General features: G+C 32.6%; 2 protein-coding genes across 10 annotated transcripts in view; one reads left to right on the top strand and one right to left on the bottom strand.

The window, feature by feature from the left end:
* Nt5b (5' nucleotidase B) overlaps positions 1 to 373 on the bottom strand; it is a 162,721-nt gene extending 162,348 nt beyond the window's left edge. For 2 of the 4 annotated variants that reach the window (XM_085808020.1, XM_085808022.1), the window contains exon 1: positions 274 to 373. The gene's annotated coding sequence lies outside the window, so the exon portion shown is untranslated. The remainder of the gene's footprint in view (positions 1 to 273) is intronic. The other 2 variants (XM_085808017.1, XM_085808018.1) reach the window with 2 other exon arrangements.
* Positions 374 to 781: 408 nt separating this feature from the next.
* The window catches only part of Dus4 (Dihydrouridine synthase 4), a 92,228-nt gene continuing 67,050 nt past the window's right edge, over positions 782 to 25,959 (top strand). The window contains exons 1-4 of one of the 6 annotated variants that reach the window (XM_035354584.2): positions 785 to 963; positions 15,798 to 15,872; positions 16,747 to 17,044; positions 22,492 to 22,699. In XM_035354584.2, the coding sequence (XP_035210475.1) occupies positions 22,575 to 22,699 (125 nt within the window). In that variant the 5' untranslated portion in view covers positions 785 to 963; positions 15,798 to 15,872; positions 16,747 to 17,044; positions 22,492 to 22,574. Of the gene's footprint in view, positions 964 to 15,797; positions 15,873 to 16,746; positions 17,045 to 22,491; positions 22,700 to 25,959 lie in introns of all 6 variants that reach the window. The other 5 variants (XM_035354605.2, XM_085808302.1, XM_035354580.2 and 2 more) reach the window with 5 other exon arrangements.

Below are 25,959 nucleotides of genomic sequence, written 5' to 3'. Positions count from 1 at the left end.
CAACATTTATACTAGACATACGTTTTAAAACAACAGTTTAACGATGTACTAAAATGAAAATCTAATTCACTTTATACTAAAAAATAACAGACAACTTTCAAGTTTTCGGAAACGAAACTTACTTCCCTTGCATTCTTTTAATGCATACCAATCATATCACAAACAAGCAAAACAGAAACACATATGAAAACTCGAAGGAGTAAAAAATTCACAGACTCTTCTATCTTACGAATAATATTTAGCTATAAAATATAATAGAAATCTTCCACTTACCGAAGAGCTGTCACTTTTAGAACACGCCAAGATTCAAATAGACATCATTCTATTTTCAACGTAACGCGGGTAAAGGGAAACCAGAACTGCAGAGCTAGTGATGTGCCTAACATATCGTTTGCATAATCAAATATTATAATTTATACACAACAGTAAATTAATTGATGAAATAATTATGGAAATATTTAACGCATAATAATAATGATTCAAAATTACGTCTTTCATTTTCAACTTATACAAAAAATTGAAATATGCCATATTAACCTTTTGCAAAATTTCTGGACTGGCTAACATCGAAAGAAAAATTTAAATAGAAGAAAGTTCATTCTTTTACAAAAATTTCATATGTGAGTTGGTAAATTTTTCTGAAAATTTAAAATTTTGTCAAAAAATTAGATTGCAGAAACGTGCATTTTGTTATTTGGCAACAGTAGCGGTAGAGATGTTCGTTTACTTTTTGAAGGCATTGTGTAGAAACGTGTTACGCAAAGTATTTACTATAGTTTTTTTTTTTTTTTTTTTTTTTTTTTTTTCCTTCAGCAATCATTTCTCTTTCGATGACCATAATTATGTCAGAATTGTGTATAATTCCGTCAAACTTTGATTCCTGACACAAATGATGTTTTTGAAGTCTTCTGATTTACAAAAAACAAAAGTAAAAGCGTAACTGCTCTCCAAGATTTCCCGAAGGTGTGCATTGATTTTCTCTCTCCAAAAATTAAGAAACAAAATGATGTTTCATAATTAGAAAATTAACTGTTAAATTAAATTTTAAAAATGTTTAAATTTAGTACTTTTGTCTCAGGGTAATCGTTATGGCATTTAAAAATTATACATAAATTGCGGACGTCATGCTGTGAAGTGTTTATAGTAACACTGAATGTAACAAAATATTGAAAATTGCATGGAAATTGTTGCTTAGTTATGCAGCGAAGTTAAATTTCATAATTTGCTTTCCGATAGATTTTTATTAGACCTGAGGTCAAGAGTCTTCGCAGGATTTGTTCTGTAGCCTTTCGTGGCCGTATTACTAGGTTGCTAGATACGATAAGATTTGTAGTCTTAGTCTTGAATTATAATTGCCGATAATTGGATTGCACGCTTCTTACGTTTTGAACCAACTTCGTATTAAACTGATTTGTTGGCTACTAGTTTATTTTAATTTAAATTAAGGTAAAAGATTACTTACGTGTACCGTTTGGCGAAAATTGGCTATTTTTGGCAGTACTTTTATACCGAGTATGTGCAAGTCTTTGACTTGTTATTTTGGCTTTGTGTAGCAGCGAATTAAAATCTCCGCTACACAAAGACAAAATAACAAGTCAAAGAATTCACAAACTCTGTATCTATGCACACATTGACCTATTCTCACTTCAAAAGAAATCACAGAATTGCACAAACTAGGCATTGTGCACTCCTTTGACTTTATCCATATACACATCGACCTATTTTCACTTTAAAAAATTCAGAGAATTTTACAACCTTGCCATTGCGTACTCCCTTGACTTTGTCGATGTACACATCAATATAGTTTCACTTAAAAAGTCAAAGGAGCACCCAATTCTAGGTAAAAGTATATTTACGGCACATTCAGCTACTCAAGTTATGATAAATTAAACAACAACTTGGCCATAAACGAAACAATAAGTTGGTGATAAATAAAACAAATTCACAATAATACAAGGAGTACTCTTCAGTCTACACTAACTTAATTGTTATTGTAAGTTATTTTGCTGCAGGTGGCTGACTGAGTAGTAAGTACAAAGTGTACCTTCTCTTCTTATTTAGTAGTTTTAAAAAAGGATCTTTTACACTATTCTCATGATTCATTTGTTACTTTAGACGTAGCGATAATTTGCTTAATGTCTACCTAAAGTTTAGTTACACTATATGATTGCAAAGAATATATCTAAACTTTATAACAGTTACATTTAAAGACATTGAAATCGGTGTTTAAGTACTTGTCATGTAGTCAAACTTTCATATATATAAATTGTACACTTTTATTACAAAAAATTCAGATTTCTGTTAGATTAAATGTTTAAGTAATGTACAAAATTTGCATAAAATTAAAAATAAAAGTTCGACAATTATGTCAACATACTATTAATAAAAGTAATAATACTCAGTGAAGGTTATTCATATACAGCTATTAGATTGTGAGATTTATAAAATTCGAGAACTGTAAATTATGAGCAGTATATTCCATAATCTAGGGAACATATTTTTGTATAGTCAGACAAATTATAAAAATGTTATAAAAGCCATAATGAAAACCTGATTTTGCTCTATGAATTCATACAATTGCATATCCCTGTAGTTCAAATTTAAAAAAAAAAAAAGTATTTTTAGACCATGGTAGTTTTGATTATGCCCCATTTTAAGAAACATGTAACAAGTCTAAATCTGCATGTGGTTCCTTAGTAAAGAAAACACCAAGAGTTTACATGATTTTACTAAAAATCTTTTTTTTTGGTCCCCGGGGGGGGTAGAGTTTATAGTATGCAGAGTTGATATTTAGAAAAGTATCAAGAATCATTGATGTAATATTAAAAGCATCAGTCTTGACTATCAAATTTTGGCGTTTTTAACCCTAGAATGCTACCCATTCGTCTCCTAGACGAAGCCCACTACAAGTAACTTTGACCTGCTTCCCCTGAAACAGGAAATAGGACAGGCTACTCAGTAACTTTATATGACCATGGCTACTACAGAAAAGAACATTCCTTCTTGGCGAAATATTTCCGCAAGCGGCATTTTTAGAACAATATTCGTCTCACAGACAAATGGTTAGCTGTAACATGTGCACTTGATGATGCATTGCCTTGAAGGTGTCCAAGTGTTTTCGCAGAGAAACTTTTTGGGGTAGACCTGAGGCTATCCAGAATCTGTTAAAAGAACTAAGTGATTAAGAAAATTCTGTTTCGCAAGGTGAATCAGAAAAAGATTTTACTAACATTGAAATTAAATAAATTATATTTTTGGTTGATCTTTACATTATGGTAACTTGGTGATTTTTTGGCGAAAATTTGGCAACCAACTGTCCTACAGCAACCCTCTATTTTTTTTCCCTGCCACCAAAGACATGTTTCTTTTCTTCTTATCTACTGAACACTTCTTCCAACAATCTACTAGCCGAATTACACTTATGCTAGAAATTTTATCAAACAAAACTGCTTAATCATGACAAATATTCACTGCAAAATTGGGAAAAAGTGCACAATACCATACACCTTACGCGTTTTTCAAAATAACACATACACATAAACCATGTACACACCGACTTATTTTTACTTAAAAAAACATCCCAGAATTGCACAAAAATGGCATTGCGCACACTCTTCACTATATCCATGTACACTGCTTTTTTCTCATAAATTAGAAAAATTTCACGAAAATACATGACAATTTTCTCAATCTTTTAACCCGGTAAAAAGAACATATATGAAATTACCTGATCGTGAAAAAGTATTTACCCTTTACAAATATGAAAATTTCCACATATAAAATAAATAAAATATCCAAAACCTTTTACCTCTAAATCATCTATTACATTATACACGTCACCAACGAATTCATACCGCAAGTATTACAAATACTTAGTATCAAATATTTAAATTATTTCCATGCATGTTTATTTCAACTTAAACTTATACCAAATTCCTACAAACATAAAATTCACAAAATAACTATCATTTCATTAAAATATAATTAAATTCAAAAACACTACTTAAAATATAAATGAGCACATACATTAAATTAATAAAAATTACCTTACAATCCTAATTACTTTAAACTAAATCATTGTAATAACAATTTTCCCAATAATACCAAATTCCTTTCCACCTTACATTTAGAACAATGCATAAAAATAATATCCTCAAATAATTAAAAATACTAACTTACCTAATCTTCTTCAGAATCTTGATTACGTGGCGGATACACTTTTCTAATTCATTCAATAAAATTATTCAAAGATTTTTTCTGCGAATTTTTCCTCCATACTTCCTCCGCTAAATAAAAAGCAAACTTCTCTTTATCACAATGCCTAAATACCCATTTCGAATCACTTTAGTTAGGGCCATGGGATCCAAAAATTACACAACACTGTTTCACACAACACAGAATAAAGCTAAATACAAAATTTCCACATTTTTCCCCAATTTCCCCCCTTTTCCGATTAAAGAACCGTAATTCGTCCATTAATATCACATGACATATCTCATGATCTCTCATTTCCCTCACTCAAAATAATGCGTAATTGGAACTGAGTACTGCTCACGTTATTACCAAAGTCCCAGGTAGTAACCTTTATCGCCTCCAAAATGTCGCCAAACTACCAGTTACCATATTGTAAAGATCAACCATATTTTCTTGCCTACTTAAAGTTCAAGCATCATGAAATCACCTGCAGGTAGTATACTTTTATTTTAATTAGCTTATAAAATAAGTTTTAAGCACGCTTACGCATACTTTGTCTCGGACACAAATGATTGCCATTCGCGTAGGTTTTTCAAAGGGTAGCATTATAGGGTTAAAAATTATATTTAAAATTTTTGTTTTTATATTGTTCTTTCCTAAGACAAAAGTAACTTTAATAAAAAAACTTGCAGCTTATCCCACGATCAAAGCTCTGATACCTATCAAATTCATTAAAGTTAGATGGACAGAAATGGTGGCATGCATTTTAGCTCCGTATTCAGGGTACCATCAATAACTGGGTTATAATTTTTCATTTATCGCTCGCAAAACCTCGTTAAAAAGGACTAATACTAAAGCTGTGCCAATTTATGAATTTTCTGTTTATATAACAGCTAAGCATGTGTAGTATAATACAGAACAAAGTCTGTAATCCAGACGTCCATAATCCGGAATGATCTATAATCTGGACCTCAAAGCAACAAACTTTATGCGCGTGTAATGTATAACGCATGGTATAAGCTAGGCTAAAATTATGTCAGGCATTTGAGTTAATGTTGCAGATGGTAAAAGTATAGTTTAGGGTACCCCTTCTTGAAACTTGGCGATTTTTGGTGGGTCATGGATACCGATTTTGTGCAATTCTTTGACTCCTTATTTTGGCTTGCAAAGCGGCAATTTTTGCGCCAAAAATCGCCTCTACACAAGGCCAAAATAACAAGACAAACAATTGCACAAACTCAGTATCCATGTACACATCGACTTATTTTCACTTTAAAAAAAACTCCTGAATTGCACAAAAATGGCATTGCGCACTCCTTTGACTTTATCCATGTACACGGCGACCTAGTTTCACTTTAAAAAAAATCCCCGAATTGCACAAAAATGGCATTGCGCACTCTTTTAACTTTATCCATGTACGTGTCGACCTATTTTCACTTAAAAAAAATCCCAGAATTGCACAAGCTTGCTTAGCGCACTCCCTTTGTCGATGTACACATCGATATATTTTCACTTAAAAAGTCAAAGGAGCTCCAAATTCTGCAATATAGGCAAACAAAAAATGCATAATCTCATTAAAATACATTTTAAACCAAACAATAAAATAACATAAAAAAGGAAAAACGTGTTATACATTTAAGCACTACCAAAAGCAAATATTCACTTACCATGATTTTCGAGTTTGCTTCGTACACCCAGAGCCACGTAAAAATCAAAATATCAATCATACTTGTATGACTTTTTTCAAACCAGGTACTCTTTCTGATCGAATGCTTCACATAGTGACTATCTGAACCTTTCTTCCTACAAACCCATTCAAATCTATCTAAACGGTTTTAACACACACCACAAAAACGCTTACAGAACATCCCATGATTCAAAATTTCCCAGATGCACCCGATTACATCACAATAGGGTTTCCATAACATTCAACTACTAAGGCTACCATAAATGAAACAACAACTTGGTGATAAATCAAACAACAATTTCGCCATAATACAAGGGGTACCTTAAAGTCTATTCTACTCCAGATGGTGCTGTTCTTAATCTTCTAATTGGATCCAGGTTATTATTTTTTGCAGACTGTTAGAACAATTTTATAAAAATTAAGCTGGAACTTTCGATTATGTCAAAAAGAGTTTCCAATTCTGGAGCTGCCAAAGGATCTACAAAGCGAAAGCATGTGTCAATGTCCATTAAACAAAAAGTGGAATTGCAACAAAAAATTCATAAAGGCCTATCTGTCTCAAAATTATGCAAGAAGTATGGCATTGGAAAGTCGACTATATATGACACTAGAAAAAGGAAAATTTTGAATTTTTTGTGGAAGCATCTTAACCCATTAATCGCCAAAACTACAAGGAATGTTTCTTTTCTCATGAAAATAATAACAAATATTAAATTAAGCATTTATAACATAAATTGACATTGAAAATTTTAAAAAAAATGCTCTTACCTGTGGAAAAAGTGAGTGTTGCGTTCGCGCAATGTCAGCGGAATAAGACTATGGATGTTTAGCGAGTAGGATTGTACTCGTGTGATGTTTCTTTAAGTGGAGCGCAAGATTATTTTTTAGCTGTATAATGTTTCATAAATCTACAAATCACTTTACTTGTAATTAATTTAACATTAAAATATACATTGTATTTCTTTTACAAATACAGATTATGTCATTTGAAAGATTCAAACATGAAAACCTTGATTACAATCATGATGTAAAGCTACATTACAGTCTGGCTATGGTAGTACTATAAACAGTCTGGCTATGGTACTCTTTACAACACTTTTGTTATCAACGGACTTTACGATAAAATGTCTACCGTCTCCATGCATTGGTTTTTGAATGCTGAATTTACTAGGTCTTCCTGTTGCTGATCTATTTCTGGCTAATTCTACACTCTCGATAGGAGTTTGCAAAAGGAATAATGCATTCTCGCGTCTGAAATCTAAAAGAGACTTTATATTTCCAAAGTAGGTAAAAAGTGGTGATATTTAGTAAGTTTAGATACGGTCTCACCTCATATAATTTATCTGTATGGTCAATTTGACTATTGTCAAATGCAAATAATGCTTCATATTCCTGTACTGCAAACGTGATATCAATTCTCGTACAACAGGAACAGAAATGTCCTTATCAAAAGACCAATACATTTTCTCTTGAGGTAAAGAATGATATCCTGTAAGCAATAATATTCCAATAAATCTTCTCATATAGGCTTCAGATGCAATAACTTCTGGGCCTTTTTTTTTTTTTTTTTTTTTTTTTTTCTGAGCGTATATATTTGTCTGTTCAACAAGAAGAGAGTAAAAGTCTAAACCAAAAAGAAAATTGGAAATCTGTGCACTAGTTTTACCTTGTGTTTTGTCTTTTATAATTTCTTTTCTATCTCTTTCTTCATGTTCTTCCTGAGACATAACTAACAGTTCCTTTTTTATCTACTTCAAGATTTCAGTCTTCTGCTTTTTAAACTTTTTAGTATGACTATAACTTCTTTTAGAAGGCTGAAACTTACTTCTTACATGAATTTCAACTTCCCCAGCAGTATCATTTGGTAAAATATCATTATCATTATTTAAAACATTGCCCTTTGTCACTAGCCTCTGCAATTTCTGGGGGAACAACAACAATATCAGTTTCATTCTGGTCATTATTAACATTATCATCATCTGTTTCTTCATCAAAAAATCTTTGTAGGGCTTCTTCTAATGTAAGATACCTCGTTCTAGGCATTTTTGAACAACCAGAACAAACATCAAAAGGAATGAGTGAAAAGGGAGATTAACTACCAACGCAACACCTGTTTTCCCTTCCTTCCCAACACAAATATAAACATCTGACTGATGTAATGTTCTGATAAACGGTGACCTTGACTACAAATAGATCACTCATAAAGACGGTGATTCTTTTGTTAAATATTTTCAGCAAAAATACCCAGTCGAAAATTTTGCTAAAAGTATGAGATTAATTATTATAAACAAAATGATTGTTGAAGGCAAATATTTTTTTACAGAAATAATATTCCCTACACAAAATCATCTGCTGGTATAAAATATCTTAGGTAGTTATGTTTATATACGCATTTATTTTGACTGTTGCATCAACGCAACACCAGCGGCTAATGGGTTAAACAACTTACATTGAAAGAAATGTTTAATAAAGTAAATAAATAAATATTAAGCTTTTTTTTGTAAATTTTGATACCCTTTAGAGATCATAATTGTTCTTTATTTCATAAATTACGATTTCATATTTTTAACTGTATAATTTCTGCATGCCATCTTACCAGATTTAAATTGACGATCTATAATCCGGAAAAACCCCTAATCTGGAATCGCCGAAGTCCCGACGAGTCCGGATTACGGACTTTGTACTGTACTTGGCAAATATATGTGTATATTCTTAACCCAGGAGCACGTGCACTCAACAGGTCCAGAAGACGCAGTTCCTGTTCTTTGAAGAAAATATTGTAAATCTTAGGAAAAAGTGTTATATCTATGACAGTAATAAATTTTATGATCAAACTTTAAAAATATGCTCATTAAAATTTTTAATTTCTCCAAATGCTTTCATGAAATAAAATTTCTTAAAGGATTAGAAAATTGTATTATTTATTAGCATAGGGGAAAAAAGAGTAAACCTTTGCTCTGTATTGATTTTTTATTAGCAGTATATACACAAAAAAAAAAAATGCAACAACAAATATTAGTAGCACATTAGACAAAGTGTTGTTGTGTGTTCCAAATACAAATATTTTTCACATTCGACAAAGCACATTCTCATTTTTCTGTGCTTTTTTGCTTGACAAACACTGCACCTGGTATTTTGTTGTTGTTGTTGTTTTTGTTTGTTTGTTTCGGATATTTATTTTCCAGTAAACCAATTTATATCATTCTCACTCTCAATTTCAGAATCTATATCAGTTTCGGCAAAAGTTTACAATTTGATGCCCCCCCCCCTTTTTTTTTTTTTTTTTTGTGTATGTGTTTGTGTGTGATTCTTTTTTGATGCCAAGATTGGCACCATGGAAGCACAATTTCAAGATGGCCGTTACACGAAACCAAATTAAGTCAAAGAATTGCAAAAACTCGGTGTCCATCTACACATCGATATAGTTTCACTTAAAAAAAATCAGAAAATTTCACAAACTAAGCACTGCGCACTGCCTTGACTTTGTCCATGTACACATCGATCTGTTTTCACTTTAAAATAATCAGGAAGCTAAAACCAAGTTCATCACCAAAATTAAACAAAATTTGTCGCCAATCAAAGGGGCACCCAATTCTACACTATAGCTTTAATTTCTGTATCAGTATCATATGAACTAATAATTCATGGTCATTTCCATCCTCTTTTTCTTCAATACATCTTCGCCAATTGAAACATCTAATAACTTTTATAACAGTTCTTTGTTGTAAGATTAAGTGAATGTTTGCTGATTTTTATACTATCACAAATCAGCTATGGAGTAGAAATACAAATAGGCGTGCTGGGTCTAAAAGATCCAATCCGATCAAAATCAAGGGGTTCCGAATTAAAGCCCAAGCAAAAAAACTTCGGAAACAAAGAAGTCGACCTCAGATACGACTACGCTGGACCTGAACAACTTGCATGAAATAGGCAGGCTTCAAGAAAGGTTTGTTTATTCGCGCAGGCCCTTTGGACCCAGTGCGCACACTCGCTGGTTAAACATGCATTGCTTGAGTATAATAGAGCTATGCCCTTATGGGTAAATTCTCTGGGGGAAACATTTGCTGATTGGAAAAGTGAATGGTAGCACTATCACAGACAACTTGGTAAATGTAAACCCTGATAAAAATGATAGTGTCACTTCAAAGCTGGTAGTCCTAAAATGTGTTGTTAGGAGGTAGTAACCATTCTTCTTGTGTTTTTATTTTCTTTCATTGCTATTCTTAGTTTAGGGTTTGTAGCAGTCCTTATAAGTGCTTATAAGTCCTTATATTTGAAAATAAAATATAAAAGCCCTTATAAATGCTTCCTTACTTCTCTAAAACCCGTAATTTTTTTGGGGGGGTCGTTTGTTTTTAGTGTTTATTTTTTTGCTTTTAGTGCTTTTTTTTTAAACGAACGCGAATTTTTTCTCCATACCAAAGCCGAAACTAAATAAGCAACTTTTCTTCCTTATATGGAATGTCAGATGGTGAATCATACTCGCAGAAATAGCTTTTCGTCCCTTTCTCTGCATTAACATAACCTTTGGTGCTCGCGAGTACAGACAGGTGCACGTTGTTTTATTGGTCAAAGAATTGTGAACGCGGTAGAAAATTTCCTGTATATTCCGTATTCTTTTGCTCCCACCCAATACTACACACATTTGAATTTCTATCAAGATTTTAATAATTTACATTCTTGTTCCATGTGGTCAGTTCATATTCGCATTTATTATGATTGAATGAATATTTTTAATAATACAGTCAAAAGTCATTAATCCGGACTCGTCGGGACTTTGCCGATTCCGGATTATTGATTTTTCCGGATTATAGATCATCAGTTTAAATCTGGTAAGATGGCATGCAGAAATTCCAAAATTAAAAATATGAAACCGTAATTTATGAAATAAAGAACAATTATGATCTAAAGGGTATCAAAATTTACAAAAAAAAAAAGCTTAATATTTATTTGTTTACTTTATTAAACATTTCTTTCAATGTAAGTTGTTTAAGTTGCTTCGTTTTTTATGTCATACAGTCAAAAGTCGTTATTTCAGACACCCATAATCCGGAATGATCTATAATCTGGGCCTCAAAGCTACAAACTTTCTGCAAGACCTTTACGGCTGCGAATATGGGTGTGTGCATGCCCAAAATACGTTTACGCATGCGCGTTTAATGTATAACGGACGGTATAAGCTAAGCTAAAATTATTTAATTCAGTTAATGTTGCAGATTGCGTTGTTCCTTAATCTTCGAATTGAATCCGGCTTATTATTTTTTGCAGACTGTTAGAGGAATTTTATAAAAGTAAGCTTGAACTTTCTATTATGTCAAATAGAATTTCCGATATATATTTACTAATATGTAAAGGATCTACAAAGCGAAAGAATGTTTCGAAGTCCATTAAACAAAAAGTGGAATTGCTGCAAAAAAATGGATAAAGGCATATCATTTGTTTATCTAACCATTCCGAAATCTGTTTATCAATTTCGCGCTGCTCTGCGGCGGGGGGACGCCCCGGCACGCAATGAATTGGAAGTTGATCTGTCAGCTTTATCCTTATCTTCAGACCAGATGCTTTTATTTTATTTGGCTTATAATTCCTTACTAAGTGTAGTATTTCATCTCGATGTACTCCATCTTTGATATGATTTAAATCAAATTCCTCGTCATTATAATTCGCTTCCGATAGCGAAGAAAGTAAAGTAAACAAATAAATACAGTCAAAAGTCGTAATCCGGACGTGTCGGGACTTCGGCGATTCCGGATTATAGATCATCAGTTTAAATCTCGTAAGATGGCATGCAGAAATTCTAAAATTAAAAATATGAAACTATAATTTATGAAATAAAGAACAATTTTGATCTAAAGGGTATCAAAATTTAGAAACAGAAAGCTTAATATTTATTTGTTTACTTTATTAAACATATCTTTCAATGTAAGTTGTTTAAGTTGCTTCGTTTTATGAGATAATACTTTCTCTTTAATTCTATAAACAGACATAATTTCTTGTTCGGTTACAAAGTTCCGCTGTTCAAGTCCCGTAATTGCTGTGCCGAGAATACCGACTAACTTGTCAATCGAAATTTTTTCATTTTCACTAACCTCTCTGTCACCTTCATGTCTTTATCCATTTTTTGCAGCAATTCCACTTTTTGTTTGGTGGACATCAGAACATACTTTCGTTTTGTAGATCCTTTGGGAGCTCCAGTATTGGAAATTCTCTTTGACATAATCGAAAGTTCAAGTTTTCTTTTATAAAATTGCTCTTACGGTCTTCAAAAAATAATAAGCCGGAAAAATTCGAAGATTAAGGAACAACGCAATCATCAACATTAACTGAAACAGATAATTTTACCTTATACCATCCGTTATACAAAAAACGCGCACGCGAAAACGTATTCTGTGCTTGCGCACACACATATGCGCAGTCGTAAAGGCCTTACGCACACACGTAAACGCCTATGCGCATGTGTCAACTCAGCGCATGCGTAGAACGTTTTTAGCTTTGAGGTCCGGATTATGGGTGTCCGAATTAACAACTTTTGACTGTATTAAGCTTTTATATGTAAATTTTGATACCCTTTAGATCATAATTGTTCTTTATTTCATAAATTACAGTTTCAAATTTTTAATGTTATAATCTCTGCATGCCATCTTACCAGATTTAAACTGATGATCTATAATCCGCAAAAAATCGATAATCCCGAATCACCGAAGTCCCGACGAGTCCGGATTAATGACCTTTTACTGTAATACATTCTCTTTAATTCTATAAACAGACATAATTTCTTGTTCAGTTACAAAGTTCCACTTTTCAAGTCCTATAATTGCTGTTTCGAGAATACCGACTAATTTGTCAATCGAAATTTTTTCGTTTTCAATAACCTCTGTCACTTTCTTCGCTATCGGAAGCAAATTATAATGACGAGGAATATGATTTAAATCATATCAAAGACGGAGTACATCAAGATGAAATACTACATTTAGTAAGGAATTATAAGCCAAATAAAATAAAAACATCTGCCCTGAAGATAAGGATAGTACTGACAGATCAACTTCCAATTCATTGCGTGCCGCAGCGTTAAAGATAAACAAAGTTTAGATAAACAAACTTTAAAGTTTAGATAAACTAAGGATATTATTTTATCCATTTTTTGCAGCAATTCCACTTTTTGTTTAATGGACTTCGAAACATACTTTCGTTTTGTAGATCCTTTACATATTAGTAAATATATATCAGAAATTCTATTTGACATAATCGAAAGTTCAAGCTTACTTTTATAAAATTGCTCTTACTGTCTGCAAAAAATAATAAGCCGAATCCAATTCAAAGATTAAGGAACAACGCAATCTGCAACATTAACTGAATTAGATAATTTTAGCTTAGCTTATGCCATCCGTTATACATTAAATGCGCATTCGTAAACATATTTTGCGCACATGCATATTCGCAGCCGTAACATTCGCATATTCGCAGCGTCTACGGGACACATGCGCAGAAAGTTTGTAGCTTTGAGGTCTGGATTATAGATCATTCCGGATTATGGGTGTCCGAATTAACGACTTTTGACTGTATATGTATGAATATTTATAATAATATATTTGCAGTATCTGCTGAAGTATAGATAAACTTCAAAAAGTTGTGTGTTTTAACACAGATTAGTTTTCTAAGGAATAATATTTGGAATGGCATAAATAATGTAATCAAATAGTCGTTTTTTATTTTTCTTTCTTTCCACTGCATTATACAGTACGGAAGTTGGGGGTTCTCCCATAATCTCGAATATTGAAACCGTTACAGTTCGCAGCAAAGCAAGCAAGACTTTTTTTTTTTTGGGTCACTTTCCAACCTGGATTCAATATCACTAAAAGGTCTTCGGTCTACCAACCCAAGTGAAGAATGATTCTATTCGGGAAATATAATGCAATTTGTTCAAAATTAGAATGAAAAACACCCCAGATTGGTAAATCTCTTTATTAATCAATATCAGAATGACAAGGATATCGTGCAGAGCGCGACGTGTCCTGCTCAATGAGAAATATTCCACATGGATGCATGACGGTGAAAACCAGACGAAGCAAAGAGGCGTTTTCCTTTATTTAGTTATTTATTCTCCGAATACTGACAGCTCTTGATTCCAATTGCGTAATATCATGTGCAGAAGAATTAAGGCGCGCATATTGCGCAATAACGTTTGTGATATTTCCAGAGATAAGAAGAGTTTTACTGTGCTTGCTAAGCAGATTATTTTTCAGTTCTATTGGACTATTTTTTTTATGATGCACGTATTGGAATGTCAAAAGCATTATTTAGCTGAAAAATCTAAAGAACAGCTACAATCTATCCCTTTTCCTCTGTTACCAGTTACGCTCGACTATCTAGAATTTTCAGATATTCGGCAATTTCCGAGTATGCTGGTTAGTTAAGCTTTTACTGTTAAAGGATGACTGCATGAAGCAATTTCCCATCTTCTGATTTCAGAAAAGTTCCTTTTTTTACTTATTTTTGCTTAAATTACCATGCTTGCAATATCTGTTAAGGGAAAACTGTTATACAATGAAAATTTAGAAAATGTTCAGAATATTGATGAGTGGAAAAATAAATTGTATTTATTTTTAGGTGCCAAGTGAATGTAATAAATATGACTTATTATTATTTATTTCTTATGTTTTGAACTGAAATTTCATAGTTAAATCTTCTAATATAATTTAGTTCTGCATAGTTTTTTTTTCCCTCTCATTGTAAACTAGTTCTGTAACTGTTATTTAAAATTTAAAAAAAAAAAAAAAAAAGTAATTGTTTTCCATGGTTGAGTAATGCTCATTCTTCCTTAATAAATACTAAATTTCTCATATTTTAAATTACAAGTCTAATTTTTCTTTTAAGGTTATGCAGTTGTGTAGAATGTAATTAGACAGGTGATTATTTTTTTTTAACTAAAATGTGGCTACGAACCCTATCAGTTTGCTTATCATAGTACAGTACAAAGTCCGTAATCCGGATGTCCATTATCCGGAATGATCTATAATCTTGACCTCAAAGCCACAAACATTTTTTTGTATGCTTTATGCATGCGCGTTTAATGTTATGCATGCGCATTTAGCAAAAAAAAACGAAGACTCTCAAATTGCATTGAAAGAAATGTTTAATAAAGTAAACAAATAAATATTAAGCTCTTTTTTTTTTTTTTGTAAATTTTGATACCCTTTAGATCAGAATTTCTCTTCATGCACGTAATGTGTTTACGCATGCACGTTTAATGTTTAGGCATGCGTGTTTAGCACAAAAAAACAAAGCAAACAACTCACATTGAAAGAAATGTTTAATAAAGTAAACAAATAAATATTAAGCTTTTTTTTTTGTAAATTTTGATGCCCTTTAGATTATAATTTCTCTTCATGCATATAATGCATTTACATATGCGCGTTTAACACAAAAAACGAAGCAAACAACTTACATTGAAGGAAATGTTTCATAAAGTAAACAAATAAATATTAAGCATTTTTTTGTTGTAAATTTTGATACCCTTTAGATCATAATTGCTCTTTATTTCATAAATTACAGTTTAATATTTTTAATTGTATAATTTCTGCATGCCATCATACCAGATTTAAATTGATGATATGTAATCCGGAATCACTGAAGTCCCGACGAGTCCAGATTACGGACTTTGTACTGTATTACAATAATTATTATTATCTTTGCTTTGTTTGCATGTGTAGGGTATTCTCCACTTATTTATTGGTCTTTTATCTGATTCTTACACCTTTCTTAATGTAAAGTTATTAAAAACTAAGCTTTACAAAGAAAGCCTAACAAATCACTTGCTTGAATACCTGTTTTGGCATGAAATTAAAATAATGGCCTTTCATGGAAATTTCAAATGCAATTAAAGACTGTATCCCTGTAAATTGTATCTCCTGCACAGGTTTGTTTGGAAGAGAGACCTTTTTCAGAGCCATTTATTTGGAATAAAAAGAAAATGAAGTAGTTCTATATATAAGTATGCAAACATTTTTGTAATTTGTTTGTAATAGAAGAATTAATTAGAAATAGGTTATAATAACTAACAGTTACTCTTCTCTTATGCTTTTATGTACGTGTGCTTAATATCATGTTTATTTTTATTTTTTATGCTAATTTTAATTTATATATCCTAAGTTTATTCTGTCCACCACAATAAGATACTTGGGCATGCCTACATCACGTATAGGGCAGTCCGAGCAGTAGGTAAACCAGAACAGGCTGCATGCATCTAGTATGAATGGAATTTGGATTCAACCATTTGTAACCTTGAACATGTTCTCTTCATCTTTCCCCTCAATGAAATGAACTCCCCTTCATAACAGGCGTGGTCAAGTCTCTTCTCCTTAAAGACAAACTATATCATGTTTAACAAGTTGATTTTTATTTACCTATACTTAATATCATGTTATTTTCTCCTAACTTTTATACATATACTGTAAATATGTTTCAAAAGCTAAATTTGGCTTATATGTGATTAATTCCTTGTTTTTTTCAGCAAACTTTATGCTTAATATCATGGTCCCCCCACACACACACACAATTTAAAATAACTTTTCCTTAATCATATATAAATCTTATTTTGCATATGTTTAATGCCATGCTTTTCCTCATAGTTTTAATTCAAATGGACTAAATATCATGTTTAAAGAGCTAAATATGCATATTATCATATATTTCTGCTAATTTTATATGAATATTATATTTTTCCCCATCTGATAATAACTACTTTAACCATTATCACTAAAAAGGCACTCTCACCAATAGGTTCTTTGTGGTAATAAACCCAAATAAAGACCTTACAATTAATTCTTCTGTATGTATTGATGCGATTAAATTATTATTTCTTTAAGGCTGCATACAAAGTGTATTTGCCGGGCTTCATTCCATTTTTGATTGAGAGAATCATGGGATATGGAATCTGAGGGTCCTGTACCTTCTTCCCTATGATCAACATCTTGTAAGGATGCATATATTGAGAGATTTTGAGAGCCCTTATTCAGCAAAGATGTTATGGTCACAAACATCTATGCCGTATTCAAGATTCAGATTGAAATCCAACACATACAGCAATGAATCAACTTTTGTTAACCATCTTACCATCCAGGGCAGCTGTGTATTGATGGGAGACCTCTTCTAGCAGTTAAAAAGGTGGGATACATGGTTTTCCTCATCTTTTGATGTCTTATACAAATATATATGTATATATATATATATATTTTACCATTTAATAGATTAAATAATATGTGCTCGCCAGTTAAAAGGCTCTTTTTTCAGTAAACAGACCTTTTTTATGGTTCTGTTTTGGCTATTTAGCACATTTGACATAAGTTGAATTAGATGGACAAAAAAGAAAATTGTATTGTAATCATTGTTTAATATGTAGTTTGTTACTGTTTGTTCAACGCTATTCATTTGCAGAAGTATAGTTAATTTATATGCCAAATGCAAAGTTAAGCTATTAATTATTGTAATCATGCATTTGCATTTTATTATCAATAACTTCCAAATGCTGCATTCATGTAATAAACATGTAATTTATAAGCCTCTTTTACCAGATACACTGTAATAAAATGGTTAATTATTGTGTTTGCCTTATACTTCTATCATTACATGATTATTTATTTTGTATTTATTTTGGATAGGTATGAGCTGTTTATCAAATAAAAAGCTGTTTGTCATATTTTATCTCTGTGCATTAGTGTCATTGGTGCTTTCTGATTATCTGCACCCCCACTAAAATGTTGTGAACTTATTGACGAATTTGGAGAGCCTTCACAAACTCATTGGTTGTTTTGGGGAGAAATATTTGGGTATCTTTGTGTGTATTTCAATGATGTATCTAGTGTAGCATGCTTTTTTACATTCTTTTTCTATACAAGAAATGCATACTTTTTTTTTTTTTCCCCCACTGTTGTTCTCCTCGTGTACACAGTAATCTGTTTTTGCTTAAAAAATATCGGAATTGCACAAAATGCCTATCACACACATTCTCAGCACCAAAATCGTGGAATGAGACGGAAAGAAGGGCACATAATTCCTTTTAATGAGCCATATTGCACTCCATGCATGTAGAAAACGAAATCTGAGCTTTTACTGAAGCTAATGTGAATTACAATATGCAGTGCATTGCAATGCTAAAACACTGAAATTCCTATAGAATGAATCGTAATCTGCATTAGACTAGCAGGAATGTCCTGAGAAATAGAAACCCACCTGGGGCGCAGGCTATATGAGGGTTGTCCCATAAATTCTTTTTGGTGACTTCATGAATTATCACATAATAACGTTTTGGTGACATGGTACATCACCTCATAAGTACTTTTCAATGCAGTCGTGGACAATCAGAAATGTCCTACATTGTTATTCTAAGTAATATGATAGGGGCATTGGCTTGTGAATCTAAATAATATACTTGTGTTTGTGAAAATTACGACTTCATTTATAAATAATCAGAAGCAAATGCAGTTTATTCCGTATACAACATGTTATATTACAAAGAAACAATTAAATTTATAGAGCAATACGAACATATTAATTGTAAAAATTGTGCATAAAAATTGATTGTGTACTTGAAAATTAGCTGAATTCTATATTGCTGTTAACTAAGTCCAAACCTGATCCATATTGACTGCAGGAGTGTTGGCCCACAACGTCCCAGGCATATTTAATGACAACATGTCTGGTGAATGAATTGGCCAAGAAAGGACTGGTGTCCATCATGCTGTGAAATCTTCATATTTTTCAACAACATGAAGCATTGTCCTAAATATCTCCTAGAAAGTTTTGAATAAACAGTATAACATCAGGCTCCATAACCTTGATGATGAAGTGGTTGCCAATGAAAGTAACTTCAGTTCATTGCAGGCCTCTTTGTCAATTCTAGCAGTGTGGGTTCAGTGAAGTGCATGACGCAACCAAAACAGACTAGTTCACGGCACAAACATTTATTTCTTAACTAAATCGTAAGACAGTAGCGATGCGCTATTTACGCAGTTACATTACATTCTCTCCTACTCTCGTTCATAGACCTTCTCATGTATAAGAGTACTGATACTCTCGAAATCAGATGCTACATCCCTCCCCACTTATTTAGAGATTTAATCTCTGAGGAGCATTTCGGATGCGCAAAGATCGTCTAAGTTCTGGCTGGGGTTGCTGCAACTCTTTATCAAGATTCACTGGAATGACTGGCTCAGTTTTCCTTGGAACTGACGATGTTTCAAGTCCGGCTGAAGTGTGCACAGCTTCACTTCTTTGTTCGATGTCCTTGTCCTGAGCCTGGGGCTTCACGTTGCCATCTGAAGTAGCAGCCATACGAGGTTCATAGATTACCGGTGCAGACGGAACCTCTCTCCCTACCGATCTGATCTGATCGACGTGCCGACGCAGTAAAGTTCCTTGAACGTCAATGGTATAATGCAGTGCTCCATCCTTATTTGTCACTCTACCAATTTTCCATCAGGAATTTACTGATCTATAATCCCGAATGGCAACCTTTTCTCTGATCTCAAAATTTCTGTCTTTGATATCATAAGTATTCCTTCGGATGCATTCTTCCACTCTTTGTCTAAGATTTGGAACAAGTAAATCAATCTGAGTTCTAATTTCTCTTTTTAAGAATAACGTTGTTATTCTCAAACAGCAGTTACAGGACTTCAGCAATATAACTAAACAAGAGATTATGTCTGTCTACAGAATTAAAGAGAAAGTATTATCACAAAACACGAAGCAACTTAAACAAGTTACATTGAAAGAAATGTTTAACAAGGTAAACAAATAAATATTAATCTTTCTTTTTGTAAATTTTGTTACCCTTTAGATCATAAATACTTCATTATTTCATAATTCATGATTTCATATTTTTAATTTTATAATTTCTACATGCTATCTTACTAGGTTTAAGCTGATGATCTAATATCCAGAAAAAAACCCAAATCCATAAATCAAATTGCATTCTCAAACTTATAAACAGACCAAAGGGAGTGCATATAGATGTTTTATGTACCTCACCCGGATATATAGGATTTTGGTGATATGCATTTTTGAGATCAATGTAACTAAATATTTGTTTATGATGCAATTCTGGGGTAACACCAGCTATAATCGGAATAGGATACTTTTCTTTGACAGTCTGTGCATTAAGAGATCCATAGTCGCCAAACAGGTTGCTATTCAAAAGACCCCTTTCTTGGACATCATGTGTAAAGACAAAGAATAGGGGCTGTTTGAAGATGTCATAAGACCAAGTTGAATCATGTTCTGAAATTCAGCTCTACCAATTTTGAGGCAGTCAGGAGCTAACCATCTGGGTTTAATAGCAACTGAAGGACATTTTAGTATATATATATATATATATATATATATAAAGCACAGTATTGTGTTTCACAGGTTGATTGGGATCCAGTAATTTAGTAATATCAGTATATTGTAACAATAATTTACCAAATCCGTGATTAATATAACAGGATTTTACAGAAAAAAGATTACAGTTATTTAATTTGGCAACTACTTTAAAATTTGTTGTTAAATTAGACGCTTATTAAGTAAATTGAGAGGTAAATTGAAGAAATATAAAAAATCTGCACCTATGATCAAACATGTAACAGCACAAAAATAAAAAGAGAAAGTAAAATTGCATCTTGAACCAAAATTAACAGTTATTGTTTTGTGATTGGAAACATTAAATGGATGTTCCATTGGTAGCATAAAACATTTTCAGTAATGGTGCCTTAAGTTTAAATTTATTGGCAGCAATTAAACTAGCATCACTTCCTGAATCTACTAGAAAACCCATACCTGTAGTCTATAATGAAAGTCTATAATGAAAAGGCGACACAAGGTGTGAGGATGGGATGAGTCGGTCGCATGTACTCTTCCTTCGTCAAATTTACCTTGTAGGAACACGGTCAAACACATTTTTTACATTGTCCTTGAATTTTTTATGATACCATTGCAACTTGTCATATGAGTCGCAATGTTTGCAACCAGAAAAACTGGTATGAGTTGAACGTCTGGAACGATGACGTTCAAAAACATCTTACCGAAGAGCTTTGATTTCTTCATGAAGTAGAGCCTGAGAGGAAAAGCTGGCATTTTCCAAAGAAGGGTCATTCTTGGGAATGATGATGGAAATGTTAGTGTTGTTTATAGCGAAAATTCAATCAGCTACGCTGATTTATTTTAAGTAATAGAAGAGATGGATGCTAATATAGTTTGGACAGGAACAGGCATCACTTGATTAAAGCATTCTAGTCTTCTGTATTTTCATTCTCTGTTCTACACTTCATAATGCAGAGGAGTTTGCTGGAGATTAAAGTGAAAATATTATTTTTATGTAGCAGCCAATGAATTTCTCGAGTCTGATTCAAAACATCTTTCGATAATTTTTTTTTTTTTTTTTTCAAATCCTCATATGGGTTGACTTTATCAGGTTGAATGATGACATAATGAACAACAGTGGTGATATTAGGTGGTAAGTGAGCCTCAACATAGTTGAATGTGGTCTTTTGTTCTGATACCTGTTTAGGAGTTGCTAATTCAAACATTGATTCCAACATGTGAAACCAAAGAGATGGATCAACTTGAATAAAAGGTAGAATCGTCACAGTAGAATTTTCGAAATCAGCCATTGCTCAGATAGAATACGTTCCAGTGAGAAGAATCAAAACCAGAAGTGTCCGTTATTGTAAAACACTTCACGTATGAAAGTCACCATTAAAGATCACGTTGGCTGACCTAACTCCTTTATTTGAATGAAGCAGCATGGAACAGCATTTAATATAAAAATATATTTTATTTCACATACTGAAATGAAATTCATACTGGGAGCATTGTATAGCAGTCTCTCTCCTCCTCACGACACTCGCCAAAAGAGACTCTGAGGCAGGAGAGAATTGACATAATACATGATGTGCGCTTCTTGCTGATTGACCAATGCGACACATCTCTCTGGCATGGATGAAACACTAGTGAGTGCTAGAGTGATGGAACTGTTTACAGGATGAGATGTGAAACAACAAGTAGCTCGACTGAAATTGTCAAATGTAGAAATTATCTGTCCCCTTCAGCAATTATGTCCATAAGAGACTGCATCGTCAGATTAATCCCTTCAGGACAAAGTTGTAAGTTTGGCGGCATGTCTACCAGTACAGCTTTCAGTGGTTCTATGGGATTTTTCAATTGAATAAGATGTTTTATATTTCGTATTTAAGGCCTACAAAATACATCAATTTCTATGTCTGAAATGCATTTTTTTAAAATTTTTTATGTAGACTATATTCTATTTGGTAACAAAAAATATGTCTTTTTATAATTCGAGACTGGAATTTTTTTCCATGAATTGTTCTTTTTATATGCTCAATTATCTGGAATTTTACTTGGCATTCAGCATTTCCCAAGCTTAACTATATATTTGATTGATTACTTGTATAATTATAGAGATATATTCAAGGGTTATGAAAATAATTACTCAGAATTATAGCAGTTGATTACAGGTAATTAATTACTTTTAGAAATGTTGTATAAGTTTATTTAATGAAGAGTTTTTATTTCATCTGTAGATAATTTTAATTACACTACGTTCTTCCTTCCCACAGGTGTATTGTGGTATAGTTCCCGTGAAATTTCTCTTTGCATTTATTTCCTGAAAATTTTCAAATACTGGGCATTTCAAGTTCTTATGTATGACATTATGGATTTGTTCACAGAAGAGAGGAAAAGCTTTTGTCAGCAAAGAGGAGTGATGAAATTGTTTGAAAATAAAAAACTTACTACAATATGTGCTCCGATGGTGAGGTATTCAAAGTAAGTAAAATTTTTATTTTAAAAATAGCTGCATCATTTTTATTTTCCATCATGCCTGTTTTGCCTATTTACTTTAATAATGTCATTAAGTAATCTGTGTGTAAATGACTGGAGTATTAAATGTGTTTCAAAATTACTATTTTTCTTCAATATGTATGGAAATAGCTTTGCTTTATATTCTTACCCTCAAGTTATTGTAACTAATGCTGTTTTAAATGTAAACATAATTCCTTTGGAAGAAAGAAATCAATATTACATTAAATTTCAACAAAATGGTAGCAGCATATTTTGTCATTAAAGTGAAAATATTATTTTTATGTAACTATTTCAATTTTTTAGTAAAAAAGTGTTTTAACTAAATGAATGGCAAATATTTTGTATATAGAGATAAAATTATAATTATATGCTTAGTTTGGAATCAAGAATTGCATAGATTACAGAATTTGGTAAATATATATTTATGGGTACCCCTTAGCAAAAAATTGGCGATTTTTAGCGTTACATGGATACCGAGTTTGTGCAATTCTTTGATTTGTTATTTTGGCTTGTGTAGTAGCAGTTTTTGCGCCAAAAATAACCTTTACGCAAAGCCAAAATAACAAGACAAAGAATTGCACAAACTGTATCCATGTACACATCAACCTATTTTCACTTAAAAAAACATCCCAGAATTGCACAAACTTGGCATTGCGCATTCCCTTGACTTTATCCATGTGCACATTGACCTATTTTCACTTAAAAAAACATCAGATAATTTCACAAACTAGGCATTGCGCACTAACTTGACTTTTTTTCATGTACACATCAAACTATATTCAATTAAAAAGTCAAAGAAGCAGCCAACAAAAAAATATATAATCTCAAAAAACTACATTTTAAATCAAACAATGACATGACATAAAAAAGGGAATTGATCTTTGTACTACACAAAGGAAATATCCACTTACCTTACTTATAAATTAGCACGTCTTCAGTTAAACAAAATTCCTTAACAGCATCCAAAAACTTCCTAAAATTATCTGAACTAGAATCTGTATACTAGCGTTGCCACATAAATTCACAAAATAAGAGTAAAAAATACTCTCCGTAGTGCTGTATCGTTCGACCATACGCATTTCCTTCCTACAACAGGACACTTAATAATGTCTACTAAGTAAACTTTCATTTACACACCAGTAAAGTAAAGCTGTTTTCCCCTTTCTTTCCAAATCATATAGAAACTTCAAATTAATCTTGCCTGCCACATTCAGCCATTTTACCGTCTAAACCAGAAAACAAGCAATGTACTTCCTAACCAACACACACAACAAGCCCTTACAAATTCACCGCAATCATGCAACCGATTACATCATAATAAGGTTTCCATAACATTCAACTACTCAGGCTACCATAAATAAACCACCACTTGGCAATAAATGAAACAACAACTTCGCAATAATGCAAGGGGTATCCTTCTCTTTACTCTAACTTAGAATTTTATACATCACATATTCCTGAGTGTTGTTTACATTTATGGCTTCTAAGTTTCGCAATTCAGTTTATTTTATTTTTTAATTAATTTATTTTTTATTTATTTATTTTTTCATATAAATAACTAACAAGAAGTATTCATACTTTAAGAATTACTTAATATAGATGTACTGAATACACAGCTGTTATATTTTTAGTATATTGCCATACATATATGAAAAGAATATCATTAGTAGGGAAAAACATAACAGAAAGAAAGAGGGAGTAAATGATTTAGCAATTTCGGGAGAAAACAAAGGACTCTTTATAAAATGCTTAGAAGTACGAGGCGTATTCGGAAACTAAGTACCGTTTTGAAAAAAAAAAAAATAGTAAAACAATTTTTTCGAATCCAATTTTATTTTTACATGAAAATACATGTCTTAAACTATTTTTCAACATAGTTTCCGCCAATGATCAAACACTTGTCATAGCGGGTGACCAGTTTTTGTATATCATCGTCAAAGAAACTTCCCGCCAGTTTTGATAACCACGACTCCACAGCATTTTTCGTGTCATCGTCAGATCCAAGCTCGCGCTTCATGTGCAGGAACAAGTGATTGTCGGACGGCGCCAAGTCCTGGCTGTACGGCGGGTGATTAAACTGCTCCCAATGAAACTGTTGAATTAACGATTGAGTGACACCAACAGTATGGGGCCGAGCATTGTCATGGAGCAACACAATTCCTTTACTGAGCATTCCTCTTCGTTTGTTTTGAATGGCACGCCTTAGTTTTGTTAAAGTCTCACAATATCATGCCGCATTAATGGTTTCACCTCTGGAAAGAAATTCAGTAAGCAAAACGCCTTTCCTATCCCAGAAGACAGTGCACATGATTTTTTGTGATGACATTGTCACTTTGAACTTTTGTTTTTTAGGAGAATGAGTGTGTCTCCACTCCATTGATTGTTGTTTCGATTCTGGTGTGAAATGACACACCCAAGTTTCATCACCTGTCACAACTTGGTTTAAAAAGTTTTCATCACTGTACCGCTTGAGAAATGTCAGGGCACTACCAAGTCGCTTTGTTTTGTGAACATCAGTGAGCATTTTTGAAACCCATCAAGCATCTGTTCTCATGAATTGCTTCATCACCTTTCCTTACCAAATCATCGGTGACAACAGAAGGCCGACCACTTTGAGCCTCAGCGTGGACATTTGTTCGACCTGCATTAAACATTCTTACTCACTTTCTCACCATTCCATCACTTATCGCTTATTCACCGTAAACTTCTGTCACTTGACGATAAATTTCGGCCGGTTTAACATTCCTCACGTTCAAAAATGTAATCACGGCACGAATCTCACAGTCAGCGGGAGAACTAATTGTCTTAAACATTTTGAATGTGCACAGCAAACTGAAAACACAACATAGAGGAACCAAAATGGCGACAGTTGAAAGTCAGTGAACAAGAAAGACTATTGTGCATGCGCGGGACGCCTACCACAGCGCTACAACGGCGCTAGAATGAAACGGTACTTAGTTTCCGAATATGCTACGTAGTTTATGAAGAAAAAAAAACTGTGTGTCCACCAGAGAAGTTACTTTTAAAATAGTGTTGACATGTGTAAATGTGAATCAGTTTAAAAAAGCAAATTGAATCTTCTGCTAATTCAACCGTTCTGTTTCATGCACATATAATTAGATTAATAACTTTTTTAGCAGTTACAGAAAATGCTAGCATTGAAATTTTAAATTTATTAAAATAATATCTCTTTATTTAGCCTCTTATATGCAATTTTTTCCATT

Source organism: Stegodyphus dumicola, chromosome X1 (assembly GCF_044657685.1).
Source record: "Stegodyphus dumicola isolate Sdum_Otavi_A_Nest chromosome X1, ASM4465768v1".
Lineage (NCBI taxonomy): Eukaryota > Metazoa > Arthropoda > Arachnida > Araneae > Eresidae > Stegodyphus > Stegodyphus dumicola.
Note: the sequence above shows the minus strand (reverse complement) of the source record. Positions and strands in the feature narration are given on the sequence as shown.